This window comes from Notolepis coatsorum, assembly GCF_963971535.1.
Source record: "Notolepis coatsorum genome assembly, chromosome: 1".
NCBI classification, from domain to species: domain Eukaryota; kingdom Metazoa; phylum Chordata; class Actinopteri; order Aulopiformes; family Paralepididae; genus Notolepis; species Notolepis coatsorum.
In genome coordinates this window covers 13413256-13436068 of record NC_140165.1, presented here as the reverse complement: position 1 = coordinate 13436068, position 22813 = coordinate 13413256, and the positions used below count along the sequence as shown (strand labels likewise).

At 41.2% G+C, this 22813-nt stretch overlaps 1 protein-coding gene across 1 annotated transcript in view; it reads left to right on the top strand.

The window, feature by feature from the left end:
• The window catches only part of mettl22 (methyltransferase 22, Kin17 lysine), a gene marked incomplete at both ends in the record, with an annotated part of 103464 nt that overhangs the window by 18013 nt on the left and 62638 nt on the right, over positions 1–22813 (top strand). The window contains 3 exons of the mRNA XM_084334521.1: positions 7513–7705; positions 13676–13818; positions 21293–21333. Coding sequence (XP_084190647.1) covers positions 7513–7705; positions 13676–13818; positions 21293–21333 — 377 coding nt within the window. The remainder of the gene's footprint in view (positions 1–7512; positions 7706–13675; positions 13819–21292; positions 21334–22813) is intronic.

The window sequence follows — 22813 nt, the reverse complement described above, 5'->3', positions numbered from 1 at the left end:
GATAGTGAAGGAGACATTCTCGCCCTTTATCGTCTTTAGATCTCTTCTTATTGTCCGAATCGTCATTGGTTGTGTCCGCAGCTTCGTGGTTCAGGTCGCGCATCGTCTCACTCGTCCTGTCCTCTCACCAATTCGTGATCTGAGGGTGATAAACACTGCCTTAGAAAACTCCTCACATAAATGATTCAACGCCTTTCTGCTAAAGTGGAAAATCATTTTGGGATTAATTCATTTCATTTTAAATACAATCACTTAATTGACAATAGGAAATGCAAGCCAATTGCATTAGCAGTGATTCCTTACGTCAAGAAGGTCACATTCACTACAATTTTATCAGATCTTGTATCTAACTAGATCTTCCAGCATTACACTTTAAATAAAATTTGTAAATGAATGGTCAAAGTCTTGAATCAGATAAAATAGCTCCTTGTCTTCATATTCTGATGGTCTTAAATTGAAGTTGATCTTACCTCAGGATGCGTTGGGTGTGCCTCAGGATACTTACCTCGCCACGACTTCTCTGGCGTTTTTCACATCTCAGTATGGCTCATCATAGCATAGCATGGGGAAAAAACATAAAATCTAGGTAGCCAGTTAATTTTTGCATGAAAAACAATCATTTGTTTTGTCATCTACGTTTTAACTAACTTTACTGTCATGCATTTGTCCTAATAAACTAATCTACACTGTAGCACTCAACACTTTGATGACCATTGTTACTCAGCTGATAGAGGTGTGCCTTGCCTGATGTCCTGTCGTACAGAACCTGTGAGTCGCTTTGGATAAAAGTGTCAGCTAAATGATCAATGTTGTTGATATCTTGTACATTTAGATAATTGTGCTGCAATTTTGGTGGTTGATAATTTTGCAATCATGGAAAGTATTAGTTGTTAAAAGAATAGTCTAAGGAAAGTCATGCATGTTATTGGTTATAAACAGAGAATAGAAGGAGGGGATTGTAAGTAGTTGTTTTCATCATTTATTTTTTTATCTCGGGCACTTCTCTAATTCATGTGTCTTTTGAAAAGAGATGATGAAAACGACTGGTTAGTTATTGTTAGTATGGGAGTTAGGTAGATTTTCATAACTGCAAATTCATCACCGGTGTCTAATTCATGTTAATTAAGTGGTTCTCTGTTGCCATCCACCGCTAGGTGAGTTCATCAAGTCTGTGGTCACGAGTGCAGGCATTTGCATTGCTTTGTCTCCCAAGTGCCCACTCTGAAGAAATTTACATGTGGGTGTTTTGGATGTAGATTTGTTCCAAATGGTCAATCGATTGTCTCTCAGCTCTGCACTGTCTCTCGGTTGACATGCAAATTGTTGGATTTTCTGTCTTTTGTGATACAATTTGGGTGTAGTCATTCACTGTTTTGCATCTCGCCTCAGAGCCAGATCTGTAAATACAAACACATGTTAATTTTCCACTCTTTTCTAAAACCTGGGTGAATCCTCTTTGACTGTCTGTGTGCTCAACAAACATTAGCTAGATCTCATCCATCCCGTTCTTGGATGTAATGATAGTGTTATCATTTATCAATCATATCGCATATGTACACAAGCATATGAATGTGGACCCACACATTTTGAATCATGTTTAAAATGTCTTACAATGGAAAGGGCTAGTTATCTTTCATTGGTTCTTTAGATAAACACATTAACTCAAGTGAATATAACCTAAACATCTTACTTTTAAACATGATCTATGTTGTTTGTGCCCAAGTTTTTTAACATTGAAAGCTTATAAAGTCTAATCTAACGCTGTTTATGTGGACTACAAGGTACGCCCACAGATGTATTATAATTCTGAAACAGACATTGTAATTAGCTTTATGTGACTTATAATGTGTAAATTAAAGCAACATAAACACTCAAGTGATCTGAGATAGTTGTAATTTGCTTTAACTGATAGTTGTGTATATGTACAGTTTCTACGTCAAATGACTCCCTTTTCTTGACTCCTTTTGTATCACAAAAAGTACTGAATTTGCAAATCTGGTATGTCATAAATGTACAGATGTAGCAGTACTGACTATCTGTCTGTCATGTATGTCATAATATGTTCTGATAAATTGAAAATGGGGGACCCTGATGTAAACAAATCTGGTATTGAAAATGGGGGACCCTGATGTAAACAAGACTAAAGTCTCTCTCTGGTCTGCATCCCCTTAACAATTGTGTATTGAGCTGTGCTGTATTGTACCCATTCTGCAATCTGTTAATAAAGTTTTCAATCAATCAATGCATCTATATTTATGATTTTTATACTCACCGGGGACAGCTGTTGTGTTGGGTTGGATCCGTTACGTGTCGTCAGCAACCCGCATCTCGCCACCTCAACTCAACATTTTCCAATAGCAGCGCGCACATACATATACAAATAAAACATATACTACACGTGGATTTCACGCACCCTTGGCCTTGGGTACATTACACTTTACTTTCGCTTATGGATAGTTTAATATAAAATAATAACTTCACGGCGCGCATAGCGTGACGTCATCGCTCCAAGCGACGTTCGTGCGTTCCCATTCGCCTCGGAAATAACGCTTTGTAATTCAAACAGTATTTTTCCACGAGCTCTCAATAGCCTGGAATTCCTATACCAGCGTTTTGTTACCGAATGAACGCGCCTGTGCATATGTGAAACGTAAACAAACTGAAACGATAAAACTATACTTCCCCAAATGGCCGTTCCCGTGGGCCGGTGTTCTGCGGAATCCGGAAATTACTATCCTAGTTTGTTCCCGTGAACTGCACTTCAATGTTATTCTTTGTATAACGGTAACTAGTCTCTCAATGCTCGTCGCGCTATCCGTAGCCGGTTCTTGACTCAATAAAGCAACGCGATGGGTCCTATAATACTTGTGCACATACAAACGAGGCTTAAACAGACAAACAAACACTAATACATATAAGTTAACGTGTGTATATATCTGACTGTATTGGATCGCTGTACGTTTAGTCGTCCAACCTCTGTATTGTTCCAACATCTGTTGCGACAAGGCATTTATACCCTTGATATATAACTACACATCGTTATTAAAATCATAACGACCGAACCTGACTTCGAAATTTACCAGCGATATATTAGATTATATATACCTTTTAATCATACTCTCGGTCCCTTCGACCCGCGACTAATGTCCCGTTAAATGTACATTCACGTACTGCCGAGGCATCGCCGGTCATCTTCCCGCTATCTGTATTAATCAATTGGTTAATTCAATCCAAATACATCGTTTTCAGGAATGGAAGAGATTGTGGGCTTAGTTTGAGGTTGAAACAATGAATATTATGACGCTACTCTGGTAATTTCTAATTATGATTCCATCAGCTTCTCGGTCCAACTTCTCGCCTCTTTGCAAAGGAATCACAGAACGTTTTTAACAGAGTAGCGTTTTCCAAGGATATCACATCATAATAAGCTCACGTATCTTCTTATTTTGTTGCCTATATTTTTAGTCTGCATCAGCTAGACTAGGGGTAGCAATCCAACAACCTGTGTGTGCCTTAGCTTTTGGTCGACTCCGACCAGGAATAGCACTACAACCTTTGTGCCTAAACTTTTGGGAATAGCACTATAACCCATCCTCTCAGAACCGCCTGATAAAGGACCCAGGTGCACGCGCGCCCTGGTAACGATTCTCAATACAGATCAGATATATTAATGCACATTATTCCTACTCAGCCATGATCTCAATATTTGACAACATTCTGTAATATTCACCTGGCACAGAGAAAAGCGGGAAGATTTTAATTCCTTCCATACATTTTTGGTCGACCATCCTATTATACTCACTTTTCTCTGTATAGTTGAATGATACAGCACGCCGGGAGGACGCAAAAAGTCCGTCACAAGTTCGTAGACGCCAATTGTGGGATATTTGTGGATATCCTGATGAAGAATGTCTCAGTCAACCGAGGCTTGGATAATAACAAGGTTTATTAACCAAACAGATAGAATACATAGAGAGAATGGCTGAGGCTCTCGCCCCAGGTGATCAGCTGAAATTACCCAGGTAAGACGCCTGGATTGTGGTCGGGAAGAGCCCTTTATAGTTCAACAAAGGGGGTGTGTGGTCCCATTTGATAGGTCAGATGGGGGGGAGGGGGTACAGGTTTGGGGACACAGGGGAGGGGGGTGATTATTCCACAGAGAGGGGGGGGGGGGCACAGGTAAAGTGAACACAGGGGAGGGGGATATATTTACATGAGGATATATTATACCACACAATACAATCAGAGTTTTCATACAAAATCATAAATACCATACCATGGGCAAAAGGAGCAGGAAGAAGAAGAATTCTTATAGTTACCTGTCCCCTATTCCTAAACTAAACAAGTATTACTTGATGGTCGGCGTACAACCTAATTTACACAATAATCATTTTATACCATATACAAAGAAACAAACAATCCACAGTTTAAACAAGAAACAATTAAATAATAATAATAATAAAGAAAAGAAAAAGATATATCTCACTATTCAGATCACATTTGACTTTCATACTGACAATTTTTTTTTTATAATTCTTCTTGAATTGACAAACACTATTACATCCCTTAAGCTCGCTATGGAGAGAATTCCACAACTTTACACCAGTAACTGAAGGATACATCTGTTTAAGTGTGGTACGTGCAAACTGATTTAATTTCCTCCTACTAAAGTCACTTTCTAAATGAGAAAGATTTTGTAATTTTTCTGGCAGTGTATTATTTCTTGCCCTAAACATAATTAACACTTTGAATGCCCAACCCGAGATATCTCGGGATATCTCGTGTTATCAGCCCGCGGGTTGAATGCCCATCACGAGAATATTCGTTTTTATTTTTTTATTAGCGATCTGAATTCATATTTCATCAACCGAGTCTACCGTTGGTAAGCCTGCCCCACCAGGCGCTCAGATGTAATTGGCCGATGCCTGGAACCGTGTGGCTCCCGTGACTTTCGATTCCCTTATCGCTGCCAGGTTTTTCCTACAGTTGCACAATAACGTTAGCATGTAGCCATGGCAGACTCTATTTGATTCCTTAAGGGCTCAAAATTGCCTGGGTTTTGGTAATATGCTCGCGAAATGCTCCCGCTGTTTGGCTACTTCTATGTGCAGTGAAAACTACTTGAATGCTTTAGAACCTAGTCATTGTTTTAGTTCAGGGTGAGCTCAAATTAGCCGCGGAGCTAACTAGAGCTGCCGCGATTACCGCATTACCGCGGTATCGCTGTTACATCACGGCCACCGCAGAGTAGGCTGAATACCGCGTCACAGCTGTTTTTTTATAATAATAATAATAAATTACCCTCCTCTCGTTGGGCTTGCGGCTCTGCAGATATACCCTACACCTCTATCGAGGTTCCAAGCGACCCTATTGGGTACCAGAAAAGTCACGTGAAACATTGCAGACCACTGATTGGTCAGAAGAGAGACGCGTCACACGTTTTTTACGTCCTGAATGTCAGCTCATCACAACACGGCTAATAACGTTAGCTTTAACTCTCCGCCGGAGTGGACTACCATCGCTCTTCAGGAGTACTAAACGAGACATAATGATTTTACTGTCTGCAACGAATGTTATAATAAAAGCCCTTCGTTCTATACACTTGTCTGATTGAAAACTTTATTAACAGACCGCAGAATGGGACAACTCAGCACGCTCTGAGCAAAGAAAGGAACTGAGATATGAATAGAGTATTGCTTGCCTTGCTATTGTCCGGTAAATACGCTGATGTTATTGAACGTATAACTATATAATGTTAATGCCACAAAACGAATGCCTTTATTATAAAGTAGTAACTTTATAGTAATAATAATAAGAAAGGGTCGGGGGGGTTAGGGGTAACCACCCCTGCCCGCGACACCGAGTGAACTGCGCACGACCAGAGGGGAAACTTCGAATCCGTGTTTCACTTTCAATAACTAATGCGTGCTTGCCGAATCCCAAACAATATTCATGCTGCAAAGTCATCCTCTAAAGATAGACATTTAGACTAGAGGCAGGCTATATGCTATATAGAGTAGACTACTACTACTAAAAAAAAAAATGCATTCAAACTTTTATTTTTTTATTTTTTGTGTGCGTGCGGTAATAACCGCGGCGGTAGGAAATATTTTGCAAATGTGTGCGGTAAGGAAAACATCAATACCGCGGCAGCTCTAGAGCTAACGCTAGCTAACGTGAGCTAACGCTATTTAATCAAGCTCACAAAGAGAGATAAACAGCTGACAGCGGATAGTACAGGTACAAATACAATAAAACAGCAGGTGGGGGCTGTTGTGTAAACCTTGTACTCTTTAGTTCACATATAATAAGAGACGGAGTGTTTGTTTACTAGTCTGTAAGCCAGGAAGTACGGTGGAGCAACATACAAATGTGTCCGTGTAGCAACACAAGCCAATACCTTATAGGACAGGGGTCCAGGGAGGGAGGGAGGGAGGGAGGGGTGTGTGTGTGTGTGTGTGTGTGTGTGTGTGTGTGTGTGTGTGTGTGTGTGTGTGTGTGTGTGTGTGTGTGTGTGTGTGTGTGTGTGTGTGTGTGTGTGTGTGTGTGTGTGTGTGTGTGTGTGTGTGTGTGTGTGTGTGTGTGTGTGTGTGTGTGTGTGTGTGTGTGTGTGTGTGTGTGTGTGTGTGTGTGTGTGTGTGTGTGTGTGTGTGTGTGTGTGTGTGTGAAGTCAGAGGAATAACAACCTGTTATTCAATAGATTAAATTAGTAGAATCTCAAATACATTATTTTATTTCGTTATTCAATAGATTAAATTAGTAGAATCTCAAATACATTATTTTATTTAAGTGTAGGCTATAGTTAATGTTTTATTTTTTACAGTTTTTGTATTTTTCTGACATGGGGGCTCAACAATAAATGACAATCAGAAATGTCAAGTTGCATGTTGTTATTCTAACCAGCTTAGACCCCTACGCTCTGCATCTTCTGGCCGCCTCAGACCTACTCCTATCCAAGCTCCGGGAGGGTCATCAAAGAGAAGTCGCCTATTCTCAGTCCTTGCCCCACAATGGTGGAATGAACTACCCACCCCAGTTAGGACAGCCGAATCACGTCCAATCTTTCGCCGCCAAAAAAAAAAACAAAAAAAAATATCTAACCCTAACTAACCGTACTGTCATGCACTTGTCCTAATAAACTAACCTACACTGTAGCACTCAACACTTTGATGAACATTGTTGCTCAGCCGATAGAGTTGGCTTCCTGATGGCTTGTCGTACAGAACTTGTAAGTCGCTTTGGATAAAAGCGTCAGCTAAATGACTAAATGTAAATGTAGTTCTGTTGCATTTCCAATTTATTTATGTAAATGATAAATTGATCAGGTATCGATAAGGGAATCGATAAAGAACCGAATCGATAAGCAGAATCGATAATGGAATCGTATCGATAAAATCCTATCAATTCCCATCCCTATTGGTTACATGGATATATGGGTGCTGAGCCAGTATTGGCTACATGGATATTTCGGTCTCATTTGAACTCCAGTATCTGGGTGTCCTGTCCCTCCAGTCTTTATCTCCAAATTCAAGATCCTGTGGGACGGCGAGAAGGACGACAACTGTGATGTCACTTCCTCTGGCGGAGGGGACGTGCTGGAGGACCGCGGGAGGGGAGACGAGAAGGACGAGAAGGGTGGGGAGACGGGGGCGGAGGGAGGATATCTGGCCCTGGATGAGGACGGGGATCTTGAGGTCATCCGCAGGTACGCAACCCCCCCGAACTGGTATAGGAATGGTTCATTCCAATTTGTGCAAACTGTCATGTGACCATTGTTCTTATGATGAACCATTAGTTGAAGAGCTGGAACAGCATAGATCGTTGTCTAAGATCTCACGTGGCTTCCTCTATTCAAACGTGTTTGAGTAATCAAATCATTTATCTTTTTATCTTTTTCTACATTTCGTTTCTTTCAAAGGTATTTTTTTTTGATTGTCAAGTTTTGTTTTATTTCTCACATAATGTACATTTACATTACAGTAGTTATACAAGGATATTTTATTTTATTATTATTCTTTAAAAACATTTATATAAAGGCGGTTAGGTGGTCGAGCGGAGATTGCGTTCGTCACCAGCCCCGGAGCTGTGAGCTTGGTTCGCCTGTTCGAATCCAGCTCACAGCTCCGGGGTTGTCACCAGCTTGGCTGGCCGTCTGCACTGATACAATTGGCTGTATCAGAGGGTGGGAGAAGCTGGCGGGGTGGGTCCGGGTCGTTGTAAACAGCGACTCCTACAGTTCGGTCGGGGCGCCTGCTAAGCGCGGATTGGACGTGAGGGGGATAGTGTGGTCCTCCCACACGCTACGCCCTCTCAATGAGAATCCGCGCTGCCAGGTGAAAAGAAGCGGTGATTGGCTGGACGTGTGTCGGAGGAAGCACGTGGTAGCCTCCACTCTCCCAAATGATCTGACTGTGGGGGGTAAAGCGCAGCGACCAGGAAGGGACTGGGAATTGGCATACGACTAACATTGGGATGGGAGAAAATCGGAGGAAAATGGAGGGGGAAAAAGACCAAAAAAAAAAAAAAAAAAAACATTTATATAAAACACTCATCCAACCCTTCCATCTACCCACCCAGAAGATTAACACACAGGCCCACAGCTGACCACATAATATAAATTCTAAATCATAACTAAGATTAACCTCTTAAGCCCGAGCGGTCCGGTACTGGACTGCAAATGACATCACGCCATAAATCCATCTCTACAGAATGTATGAATTAACTCAATGGCCGCCAACAACGATTATATACGTGTTTGGCTGACGACCGTTGAACGCCAACCACGTATATATATATATATATATATATATATATATATATATATATATATATATATGTTATTTGATCGTTATTTCTTTTATTTGATATTTCTATTCATTACAGGCACACAGACTCAGGGTTAACATGGGAAATCATCCTGAGAATATCAAAGTGTAATACCGGCCGCATCACGCTAGACGGCGGTATCGAGCACCCTTTGTAACCTTGTATCTTCGCCTGTGGGATGGCCACACGTCTCCGGTTTCATGTTTCCTTGTCGGCCGAGGTGAACGGTTGTCCCGGTTCCATTGAAGCGCGTCAAATATCCCCAATCCATATGTTGTGGTGGATTATGCCGTGGACCAAATCGACATTGGATGTACCAGATGGCGATCAAACTATTGGAATATTATTTTTGGAATACTCCCGATCACAGGTAAGGACAATTTGACATACATTTTTGCTTGATCCTGCAATGCTTTCATACCGATCGGGCTGAATGTTTTTAGTGTTCAATACGGATGCCGTTACTGACAATCAAATAATCAGAAACGACCCCCCCCCTTTCATGCATTCATGATGGAACATAATACCTATGATCAATGTTCCCTCTAATTCTTTTTCGGTCTGAGCAAACACTCAAACCTCCTGAGCAGACATCAGCAACTACTGAGCAACATACGTCACCTTCCAATTAACCGGTTAGTTGATGAGTGGAAAAAAACGGAGAATCTTAATTTCCCTCAATGTCTAACATAAAAATCTATACATTTAGCTGATACACAGAAATAATACAAAAAGGCATATTATATTCCTTAATCAAATATTTATTTGACCATTGATTGATGATACAGAGTGTTGGCGGCGGCGGTGTGAGTCGTGTCACTAACTTTTGTCTTTTTAGGAGGCTGACTCGTCATTATTTTATTAAGTGAATTATCATGCAACTTCAAGGGTGACCATATTGTGATTTTTTTTAAAAGAGGACACTGCCTTCAGCCTCAAGATACTTAACACATTGGGCGCCGGGGGTTGTGCCCATCATTGTACCCAGTTGAAAGTAGAGTTGTTCCGATACCAGTATCGGAAATGCCTCCGATACTGCCTAAAATGCTGGTATCGGCGAGTATGCAGAAAGTCTAGCCTCCGATCCCATATTACGTCATTTATCAACAACACTGCTGAGAGTGAGCATTATAAAACAAACGTGTTTTTAATCGACCGTGAATTAAAGTGTCAATGCCATTTGTCATTTTAACAGCAGATACTTTCTTAAATGCCATCGTCCAGGCAGAGCGGGGCTTGCTGGTGTTATTAGCATTAGCTGAAGCGCTAACCGAAAAGCTAGTTTTAGCTTAACGTTACCGTGGCTAACGTTGGGGCTATTCATAATCCAGCAATAATGGCTGCAGACCTGCAAGCAAAGTACAGCAAGTTGGCAAATGAGTATTCCAAGCTGCAAGAGAAAACATTTTTCCATCCATATGTTCGTTCCCGTGTTATACCGTGGTGAATATAAGCAGGGTTCGAATTATCATCTGAGAGCTATGGGGGCCCCCTGAATTTTTTTTTTTTACTATTATTTTCCTGAAATTGTGGCTGTTTTCGAAGTCATATTTAGAGGAATATCTCATTAGAATTTGTCTAATACTAAGTAATAATGACATCACACAACAGTCTAATCATTAGACTATTGTGTGATGTCATTATTCAGTCTCATTCTTAACCATCAATATTTGTTCATTTTCTTACTCACCTCTGATATATAATGCCATATTTACTTATTTGCATTTTGCATCTGATTAAATACAACAATTTAATTTGAAAAATGAGACAATGTATGAACTTGAATTAACATGTATTTGTCTCTGCACTTATAAATCAAAAACTAACAAAATAATCGAATGGAAAAAAACAGCAGCATTCATCAGGATACAGTAAGTAACATTATCATCTGATAATAAAATGAACATAAAAGCTGCCCTCTAGTGGCCGGCGATAAACTCTTCATACTTGTATAAATCAAAATAAATAATGTTATAAAAAATGTGCACAGGTAATCAAGCAACTCTGCATCTGTGCCCTTATCAAGTTCAACAAGGTCAAGAAAAACATTGTCCACATCTCCATCCCCAGTGACATCACATCTGACATAAATTATCATGTAAGCTTTTCCATGAATTGTGCTTTCATCCAGTGTTATACTGATACGTGAATCCTGCGATTTGACATGAGAAACAATTTTTTTTTCATCTCTGTGGCAATGTGCTCTATGATCTGTGCACAAGAATGATCGGATTGGTGAGCTGGCCCGACTGTCGCACCGTTCAACTCATTAAGTGTCATAAGGGGGTTCAATTTGGTATAAGGCAACCTTTCTTTAGCGACATTATATGCTGCCCTGAATGAACTGGCTGTCTCCTTGAGCAAAGCAGATGTGATTTCGCTCACTTTTCTTGGAAGCACTTCCTTCTGGGTTTGACATTCTATAGCTTGCTTATGAGCAACGCTATCACTGTGCAAGTATATTTTCTTCCTCAACTTCTTGCTCTGAGAGCTAGTCACAGTCCCATTCATCCACTGCTCTGCCAAATGGGCTCCAGATGATTTATTTAACAATATCTTGGCGTTTTTACATGGAAGGCAGCCAATGCATCCCTCCTTGGCAAATAACCAGCTATATTTATTTTTCCAAAAGATCCACTGACTCGGACCCCAGCATTGTGGTGGTTGAGTAGCAGCGCAGTCCAGGTCTAGTGGTGGAGACTCGGGTCTGGCAGTGGCAAACGGCGCGGTAACAATAACAGGTGCACTGCGCACAGGAGCAGCAGAGCTAACACTAATACTAGCACTAGCAGTGTCAACTTCAGTGACAGTAGCGCTGCTAGCTGCTGCACTAACAGCGTCAGACTTTGGCCTTTTTATAAAACCAAAGCTGTCCAGCTTTGTACAGCCTTGCGGCGGGTTGAGCCTTTTTTTTGGCGGCATGTGGCGTACTGTTTAGTGTTTATGTTTTCAGTTGCAGCCTGCAAAACACAGACGGACCGGCAGCCTTCTGTTTACATCAGCTGCTTCTTCTTCACTAGGTTGGAGTAGCGTTAAACTTATGGGGCGACGCTCATGGGCGACACATAGCGGCTTGGAGGTGAAATGCAGCCTATTCCACAACATTAATTACTCTGTTCTTTTAAAAACTGAAAAGAAAAATATGATCTATTAACAATTTATTTAGGTAGCATAAATAATATTAATTCGTACATAAAAAAGAAAAAAAATATTATATAATTTGTTTGAGAGACCCCCACAGGGGGTCTTGACTATGGGGGCTCAGACTATAGCTATGGGGGCTGAGCCCCCATTGGTCCCCTCATAATTCGAACACTGAATATAAGTATGGTTTTAGAGCAGTCTAGGGTAATTCCCGAAATGCTGAGTTATAGCCGTATTAGTCAATTCCACTATAGACGTTGCCATTTCTTGCCTGGACCCGCTATTATTCCGAAATCCAATCTATATCATAGGCAATGTTCCCTCTAAGGTGCGCCCGTGCGAGGGTAATAACTTCCGGTCGGGGAGTTTCAAAATAAAGCAGCGGAAATACGTTTATTTTGTACATTATCTAACGTTAACACGAACCTAAACTAACTTTAGGTTAGTTGTAACGTTAGTTTAGGTTTGTGTTAACGTTAGATAATGTACAAAATAAACATATTTCCGCTGCTATAGACGTCGCTCTTTTATTTTGGAACTCCCCGACCGGAAGTTATTACCCTCGTTATCTGCTTGAGTGCCCGGTTGTTGGTTTTCGTTAGCTACAGTAGCAGCATATCAACACCAGCCATGTGAATACTGTTTTCTAAATTGGGGAGGCTTTTAATTGTCAAGGTAAGAGGATTTTAAGTCATGGTATCCATAAACTTCAATCGGTTCGGATCCTTTGAATTAAATGAGAATGTAAACAAACACAGCGTCGTTAGTAAGTATTACTGCGTTGCGTGAAATCACTGACTGCGCCCACGAGAGGAGTGGTTCAGCAAAAAATAGTTCAGAGTATATTTGCTTAGAAAACGTAATTGTCTAATTCAATTATTTTTTATTTCTCCACGTGGTAAATACACGGGTCACAACATGTTTACAGGAACGTTTTGTAGTTGTATTTGGAGTGTATTTCGTGACTGTAGGGCACTGTAGGGAACGTCAGGGTACAAGTCTGACCCACTTCCAGTGATGAAGCTAAGCTACGCTAACGGAGCGGCTGTTCCCTAAGCCTAATGCACGCTCAGAGAAGAAAAGGGTATGTATCTTCTTGTCTAACTCCAGGGAAGATGGCAAATAAGCTAATTTCCCAAAATGTTGGCGTTTTCCTTTAAATCTGACTGGGCTAAACCTGCAGATACCCTGTACTAGGTAATTGAACCACACTACTAGGTAATTGAACCACACTACTAGGTAATTGAACCTCACTACTAGGTAATTGAACCACACTACTAGGTAATTGAACCACAGGTAATTTAACCACACTACTAGGTAATTGAACCTCACTACTAGGTAATTGAACCACACTACTAGGTAATTGAACCTCACTACTAGGTAATTTAACCTCACTACTAGGTAATTGAACCCCACTACTAGGTAATTGAACCCCACTATGGGGAAATGGGGAGTAGGGAGGGTATACATGCAACATGTAAACAACATCATTCATTTTGGACCCGCCAACATTTTTTAATGATAAATTCATGAATCAATATCAATCAAATCAAATAAGCAATACTTTTATTCTGCACCTTTCTAAAAGCCTGTGGTTGTATTATTAACAATTATTTAGTTATCTATAGTTATCTATAGCACCTTTTAAATTGTAAATATGTTTATATTATAAACCCCTTCGTTATCATTTCTGTGATCCCCTCAGGCCCAGGAAGAGGCTCTCTGATTACACTGAGCGTGACCAGGTTCATCCCACCATCCTCAGCCAGAACACAGAAGAGGAGGACCAAGAGGAGAAGGATGAAGATGATGATGACGGGCAGTGCGTCAGAGATGTTATTAGGATTGGTGAGGACAATTAGTTCCTCCCCCCTCTTGTGGCTCCTGACTCCAAACTGAAAGTGTTCATGAGAGGCAGTTGGCTGTTTGAGTAGCCACTTCAGTTGTGTGAAATGTGGATGAAATCCATGCAGGTAACAAAGGAATTTGATCTTAAAAATCATTTTTGGTGACCTGTTTGGATCAGTGATTGGCCCTTTATTTTTGGTGACCTGTTTGGATCACTGTTTTGGCCTTTTATTTTAGTTTTTTTTTATCAGTAAAAGAGTGTTGAGAATGAAGAACCAATGAAACCCATTTAAAACACAATTTCAACAAAACCTTGTCTGTAGAACAAGGGAAACCCTCCCAACAGTGATACATGAAACAGGGAAACTGCCACGCAAGCTCTGCTGGGCATGACCAGTGCTGCAAAATCTATAAAAAGCTATGGTCTAGTTTCTAGAGTAGAGAATGTCAATGACACGGATGTAAAACAGTATCCAGAATTGCCACCCTATGACAATGATGCTAGATTGGAATTATGGACATTATCCGACCCGCTCAAATGAGTGGCTTACACTTAAATGACCTCACCAACATTTGGGGAAATTAGCTTATTGTCTTCTCCAGAGAGAGACAAGAAGATAGATACCAGTTTCCTCTCTGTGCGTTCAGTAGAAAGCTATCTGGCTGCACGTTAGCCTAGCTTAACACAATTAATGCTAACGTTTAACGTTAGCCTGGGCATTGTCCAACTAACACCTCTCCCGAAGGCTAACCGGCACTGTCGGCTTCCATTCATTGTGCTAAGCTAGGCTAACATGCAGCCAGATAGCTTTCTATTGAACGCACAGGTATCTATCTTCTTGTCTCTCTCACGATAAGCTAATTTCCCAAAATGTTGGCGTGTTCCTTTAAGGATCCCACAAGTTCAGTCTGAACTTGGTAAATTTCCCCTTGGTTTTGATGCTACATGTTTCAGCCAAATTACTAAACTTTAAATTAATGCACCAACTTCCTGGAATGATCTTCAACTCATACTAAAAATCAATACTCCACTATTCAATGACAATTTAAGAACATGATAACAAACCCCCCTACCTTAGTATGTAACCGTTTTAATTTAAGACCATGATCACAAACCTCCCTACCTCAGTATGCAACTGTTTTTAATTTAAAACATGATCACAAACCTCCCTACCTCAGTATGTAACTGTTTCTAATTTAAAACATGATAACAAACCTCCCTACCTCAGTATGTAACCGTTTTAATTTAAGACCATGATCACAAACCTCCCTACCTCAGTATGCAACTGTTTTTAATTTAAAACATGATCACAAACCTCCCTACCTCAGTATGTAACTGTTTCTAATTTAAAACATGATAACAAACCTCCCTACCTCAGTATGTAACTGTTTCTAATTTAAAACATGATAACAAACCTCCCTACCTCAGTATGTAACTGTTTTTCATTTAAAACATGATAACAAACCTCCCTACCTCAGTATGTAACTGTTTCTAATAAAACATTTCTGTAGTGGTTGCAATATTCCATATTCCAATATTCCAGCATAGAGGTATAAGCTGTAAAACACCACCGTTCCATAGCCTGTAGTCTTATGTAGTACAGGTCCAAATTTTATAAAAATCCGTTCAGAAAGGGGTCTGAGAGACGTCTGAGTAAAACCGGCGGGGAAAAAAAAGGGTTCCAAAATCCATTTCCTCATCCGCGTCTTTACTTTTCGTAGCTCCATTTCTGCAGACCCCTCTCTGATTGGTTGAGCTCCATTCCTGCAGACCCCTCTCTGATTGGTTGAGCGAAGCCCCTCTCTGATTGGTTTAGCTCGTCACGCGGTAAAAGGCGGATGTAATGTTATCGTATCGTAAGAAGATAAAAAGAAATGTACTACCAGATTCGCGTATAACGTTATTTCGCGTGACTTCGCGGTTTATTCATAACGTTATGCACATTTCACAACACAGCCAGCTGTCAGAAACTGTACATTGTAACGTTATATAACATTATATTATTATAACACGTTATGTTATTTCGCGGTTTATTCACATAACGTTATTTCACGTGACAAGTTCAACACAGCCCAGCTGTCAGAAACTGTTTAGATCACTGTTTAGTGTTTACACTCCCCACTTACTGTAACTGTACCATGACGCACTCCCCACTTACTGTAACTGTACCATGTTCTACATATAACCTCATCTCATGCACCTTGTTGTGTATCCTGTTTATTTTTCCTCATTATTATATTCAGAGTTAATTATATTGTTTACACTGTCTTTCTTCTATTATAACCCTGCCCATTTGATGTTCCCAAATCATATTCAGAAAGTATCACAGAGACTTCTATTGACCAAGGAATTAGTTATTATTAGTAAGACACAACATTTCCGTAGCAATCCGAGGTGACATTGACCACCAGACTCTTACTCTTAAGGCATTAACTGGGTTAGTTAATATAAATGTTATATTGTAACTGTCTAGTTACACATTGGTTCCGAAACATGTATGTTCCAGGCTGCAATTAAAACTTTGAATCTGAGAGAGCTCTGGTCAGCGAAGCCGGCGATGCGAGCGATTATTATTGGTTTTTAATGACAAACCAATTACATAATCCAACATATGTGTAAAGGCACACACAACATATTCCAGTTAACGGTATATTTTTTTAATGATTCGTTATGGCGTAATCAATACTTCCATGCGTATAAATTGCGTTCGCGACCTCCATGTTTTAGGGTATTCATCAGAAAACTCGGATCCGGGATTCGGCTCCCATCCGTCGGCCAAGAACTGTGGGTTTTCAGTAGGGGTTGACGGTATAAACGGTATACGGTATAAACGGTATGAATTTGCTCTACGGTATGGATTTTGACTATACCTTGTAACCGGTAGAGCAGCTCTAAAATAGCAATGACGTCATGTAACCACAGCGCGACTATTTCACTCGCATTTGCCCCTAAAAATAGATAGAATTAGTCATAGATAATAGATATGTGCAAACTGGAAAAAGTTATTTAGGAGGCTTCGCGCAGTGGGCGTGTCAACACGCAATTGTCATTTCATAATAAACACATATCACCGCGGCGCACAGCAAGTTTCAATTTCAGTTCCTGGCATTTTTAACCAGTGGAGAAAGGTAAGAGATTTCCCTATCGTTTTTCTTATATGAATTATTCTACGTTAATAAAACATACCTGGTGATCAACTACAGTTTGCTGTGAACATTATGATATGTGTGTAGTGTTCTGATAACGACGGCTGGGCAGCGGGGCTGGATGCTGGATTTTGCGAGAAGCATATGCAGCTGCAGAGCCGCAGAATCCACCATAACCCACCCATCTGTACCGGCACAGTGCAGTACTCCAATTCAGCCATTGGCAATTCAGCCGTTGGGTGGGGGGCGCTGTTGAGCCGGGCCTGAAAGCGCCCCTACTCTGCGGCTCTGCAGTTGCATACTATTGGGATTCGTTGGGAGCAGCACGGAGTCTCGACTCTGGACTTATTTTATTTGGAATATAATGACTATACGCAAAAGTAGCCTAGTTTTAAGTTAAAATATTATAAATCTACATGCCTTGAGGATGTCATTATTTATATAGCCTGCCTATTAGGCAAAAAAAAATATTCTAACGGAAACACTGATACCGTGATATATACCGTTACCGTCTATGCAAATTATACCGTGATATACATTTTAGACCATACCGTCCACCCCTAGTTTTCAGCCTCTCTCTCTGGAGCTTAACGGAGTTTCGAAGCTAGAGGAGCTTGTTGCGGCTCATGCGCATGCGCGCACTCGGCCAATCAGAGAGGGGTCTGCAGAAATGGGCTCAACCAATCAGAGGGGTCTGCAGAAATGGAGCTACGAAAAGTAGAGACGCTCCTCATCCACCGCTGTGTGTTCTGAAGTCTGATTCACTTCTGGTTTTCACTCGTCAACTTCACCATCAGTGGATGATTGGCAGTTCTGGAGCGTCTGGAGTCCGGGGTGGTCATCTGACGTGCGGTGCGTAAAAAGACGCTCGCCTGACATATCGTCATGTACCTCGAGAACTGAGGCACGGATTTGGTGGCGTTCGAACGGCAACAAATTGATCTTTCTAATGGTATATTATATTATTTGCGTGCAAGTGCTCGTGAGCACATATACATCCCGGTGCACGTTATGTGGTTAATGTCCAACCTGTCTACATGAGGTCATTAATGTCTAACCAGTTAATATGAGGTAATTAATGTCCAACCTGTCTACATGAGGTCATTAATGTCCAACCTGTTAATATGAGGTCATTAATGTCCAACCTGTTAATATGAGGTCATTAATGTCCAATCTGTTAATATGAGTTCATTAACTCATTCAGAGCCACACCCCTTTGACCATATTAGGGCCAACGTGCCAGTAAGGAAGTCAATGGGAGGTCGGGGAAATCGCCAAACTATATCTTAAATTATGGCTATGGGTCTAAAACACCCATCGCTTATCAATGACTTGCGTGCAGTCAACATGTACGAAACGGATTGTTTTTTCATTGGTACATTTCCATTTTATACCGTTTTGAATACGAGTATAGTTTTGGAGATTTTGGAGAATTCCAGAGAAATACGCGATAATAGCCCTTTACTGGAATACACAAAACACGTTGTCATTTTTCGGCTGATTTATGAATCGTTTTCAAATAAACGCTAGATTATCGATAGTATATGTGTACTTATGCACGCTAGAGAAGCGGGCTGAAAAATCTATTATCCATGCCGTGGATACGGCTAACGTTACGCACGCACACACACACACACACACACGCTGCGATGGCGGAGAAAAAAACATCTGATTAACCCAAGACTGGTAACATAGAGTCCTTACCTCAGATCAGATGTTCTGCAAAAAGATTAATCCAATTCCTGATCGCCATTCCAAATATTGACACAATTGGCACAATTGGCAGTGTTAGGGGTGGGAAAGCTGATGGGTGGATCCTGGGCGTTGTGGACAGCGACCCCTACAGTTTGGTCGGGGCGCCTGCACAGCGAGGGTAGGATCTGGATGGAGGTAGTGTGACCTTCCACACGTTACACTCTCCCGGTGAGAATCTGCGCTGCCAGGCTGGCTGCCGGCTGGCTGCACATGCGTCGGAGGAAAGCATGTGACAGTCTCCGGCCTCTCGGACCAACAGTAGGGGGGAGTGCGCAACAACCAGGAAGGGGGTTGGGAATTGGCATAACGACTAACAGTGGGATGGGAGAAAATCGGAAAAAGGAGGGGGGGGGGGGGAAGATTTAAAAAAAAATTATAAAAAAACATTATAGCACCAAAACACAATCAAAATCTGCTTTGACCCTCCCCAGTGAATGTGGTAACTGCTTGCCCGAGATGGGAAAACCCCGGACCGGAGTTTTTCTCTGATGCACAGTCCCATCCAATCCAATGATGTGCAATACCATCCGGGAGACGATAGGCTAATAAAAGAAATAACGATTAAAACCCGAGTTTTCTCGGGTCTTGGCACTCAACGCATGGCGAGTTAACCCGACTAATCTCGTGGTTGGCACTGAGTGGGTTAATGTCCAACCTGTTAATATGAGGTCATTAATGTCCAACCTGTCCACATGAGGTCATTAATGTCTAACCTGTCTACATGAGGTCATTAATGTCCAACCTGTCTACATGAGGTCTTTAATATCCAACCTGTTAATATGAGGCCCAACGGTTCAGTGCCGAAAAACGAAGATTCTTGTTTCTTGGTCGTTATTTATTTTATTCGCTATTGCCATTCATAATCCATCGAGGCACCTTGTGCAGGCTGTCCTGAATGGGTCTGAGATCAGTACTTGGAATGGCGATCAGATAATTGGATTATTCTTTTTGCAGTACATCATAGACCAGGTAAGGGCTATATATTATCAATCTTGCGTTGATCCGATAATTCTTTCCCCGCGATCGAAGCGTGTGTCTGCGGTGTGTGTGTGTGTGTGTGGGGTGTCCCGTTGGTTGTGATCAAAGCACAGTCAGGCGGCTCCCCCCCCCCCCACCTTTCATGCATCCGTGATGAAACATAATACCGATAATCTAGCGTTGATCTCAGATTGATTATTGATCCAGGCAAGTAATGGCACGATTTATAGTGAAATGCAGTAAAACGCTGTTTGGCTGCGTTTCCTGGGATTACACAGAATCACTCTAAACTATACTTATATTCACCACGGTATAAAACGGGAATGTATGGATGAAAAAAGTATCTATTTTTTGCATGTTGACCGGAAGAAACTCACTGACAATCGAATATTTTATTAGATCCATAGCTATAATATTTAATATAGTTTTAGCACTGCAAACACAGGCATTTATTCCCATTGAACAAAGCGCTGGCACTCACGGCCCACAGCGCCCTCTGGTGAATGGTACTGGATGTGTTAATGTCCAACCTGTTAATATGAGGTCATTAACACTTTCAGTGCCGGCCATTAACATGGGAAAGCATGGTTAAATGCCACCACCCACTTCAATGATAGCGTTGTGAACGCATAATCTCTGTCTTAAATTATGGCTATGTGTCTAATCTGCCTGTCGCTTATCAATGACTTGTTTGCAGTCAACATTGTCAAAACGGATTGTTTTTTTAATCGGTTCATTTCCGTTTTATAGCATTTTGAAAAGCCCTCGTTTTCAAGGAAAATATATAGATTCCGTGATAAAAGGCATGAATATTCTGGAATACACAAACACGTTGTAATTTTTCGGCCTATTTTTGAATAGTTTTCAAATAAACGCTAGATTATCGATAGTATATGTGTACTTATGCACGCTATAGAGGCGGGCTGAAATATCGATTCTCTCATTTCCTGATCGCGCAGACACACACACGCATAGGGCAAACGCTTATATCTCTGTGAAAATAGCTCTGATAAGACTGGTAAAATAAATTCCTTACCTGAGATCAGATGTTATCCAAAAAGATTATTCCAATTCCTGATCGCCATTCCAAATATCGATCACGCTTATTGATTACAGTGTTGGGTACTGTAAATACATAATCCACGCGTTTTCCGGGCCGGCAAGCACAATGGATTCTTCAGTTGGCTTGAGGGAAAAGTTAAATGAGGAAACTGGCCACCCCCCCTTCGTCAGTGTAAAGTAATGGGGTGCAGTTACACAGGGAGAGACGATAGGGGGCGGTATCTTCCCAATTGAGCTCAGAGAGACTCTGCAACACTAGCGTGAGGCTCGATTGATGAAATATGAATTCAAATCGGTAATAAAAAAAAAGACAAACAAGCTATATAGCGTCGGGGGCACTCAAAGGTCGGCATGAACTAACGACAAAACGCGTCCGTGGCACTCAATGTGTTGATGTCAAACCTGTCTACACGAGGTCATTAATGTCAAACTTGTCTACATGAGGTCATTAATGTCCAACCTGTCTACATGAGGTCATTAATGTCTAACCTGTTAATATGAGGTCATTAATGTCTAACATGTATGTCTACAGAGCACACCATGGCCACTCCTCTGGAAGATGCCGGCAAACAGGTCAGTCTCTCTCTCCTTTCCCCCTCTCTCTCCATTCCCCCTCTCTTTATTTGTCACCCATTTCTTTCTCTTTATTCCTCTCTTTCCCTTTTCCCCTCGTGTTCTTTTTCCCTCTGTCTGCCTCTCTCTCTTTCTCTCTCGCTATCAAAATCCATCTCATCTTTCCACGTTCGTCTCTGGTTGGAATAGGTTGACATTGGAGGATAAAGCCGGTGTCATTTTGTATTGTATTATTATTGTCAACACAGCCTATGAAAAGACCTACAATGTATTCCGTCTACTCTTAATACTCGTCCTACTCCTAGGAGCTCTCAAGGCCTCTGCATGCTACAGAAACTTCAAAGCAACTGCAACACAACATCGACAAAGCAACAGTGTTTTAGACACTCTGCCTTTATGCTTCTGCAACATTGACGCGCAAAGTTAGTTTAACTAAAGTTAGTTTAGGTTCGTGTTAACGTTAGATAATGTACAAAATAAACGTATTTCCGGTGATTTTAGACGTCGCTCTTTTATTTTGAAATCCCCCGACTGGAAGTGTTATAGTGTCTGTTGCTAGCAGCTTAACTTTCTGTGCTTTTCGAGCTAACGTTACCGTAACGTCATTAGTTTCCAATGGAGAGGACCTCGGCTCACATGCAGCTCAAACTACCTATTGGAATAAATTAATTGATTGATGTTTAACTTGTCCCTGTGTGTGTCCAGTCATTTCGACTAGCAAACGTTGTATTTAACGTTAAAGTTACCTCAGGATACCATTGTATTTAGTTGGTTAGCTATGTAGCTAATGTGGATAGCATTTTGTATAGCACCAATGCTAGCTGGCTGGCTACAGCTTTATTTACTAAATTATGGAGGCTTTTTAATCGTCAAGGTAAGAGAGGATTTGTCATGATCAACTGAAGGCGTATGCTATGGAACAATATGTGCTTGGGTTTTCAGAAAAAGGCCAGCTATGTGACGCTAATCTACAACAATGGCGGATGGCATTCTCTGCGAGACCAATATTATTCTATGACAGCCCCGCCCCCATTCGCTAACCAACCAATCACTGCTACGCAATATCAACGCAACGGTTGTTTAGGTTAGATTTTGGAGACATGTACGCAGCATCCTCGCAACACAGTCTACAAGACCCTAAACAACAACCGTGCTGAAATCGCGCTGATGTTGTGTTGAAGTTGCTTTGAAGTTGCTGTAGCATGTAGAGGCCTTCAGCCATACATTCCTAGTGTTGCTACAATCATTAAATTCTGCTTGCAAACAACATATTTCCAGTTCTAAATAACAATGCATTTTAGGCCTGCCGCGATAAGCAATAAATCGATTAATTGCCGCGATAATTAAAATTAATGCAATGATTTTGACGGGCGCGATTAATTGCTATTTGCGCGTTTGTTTTAATGAGGCGGAACCAGTGCCCCTCGTCAGTCACTGTCCGTGTTGGGAGACGGGCCGCTGGCTTTACTACAGAGCACAG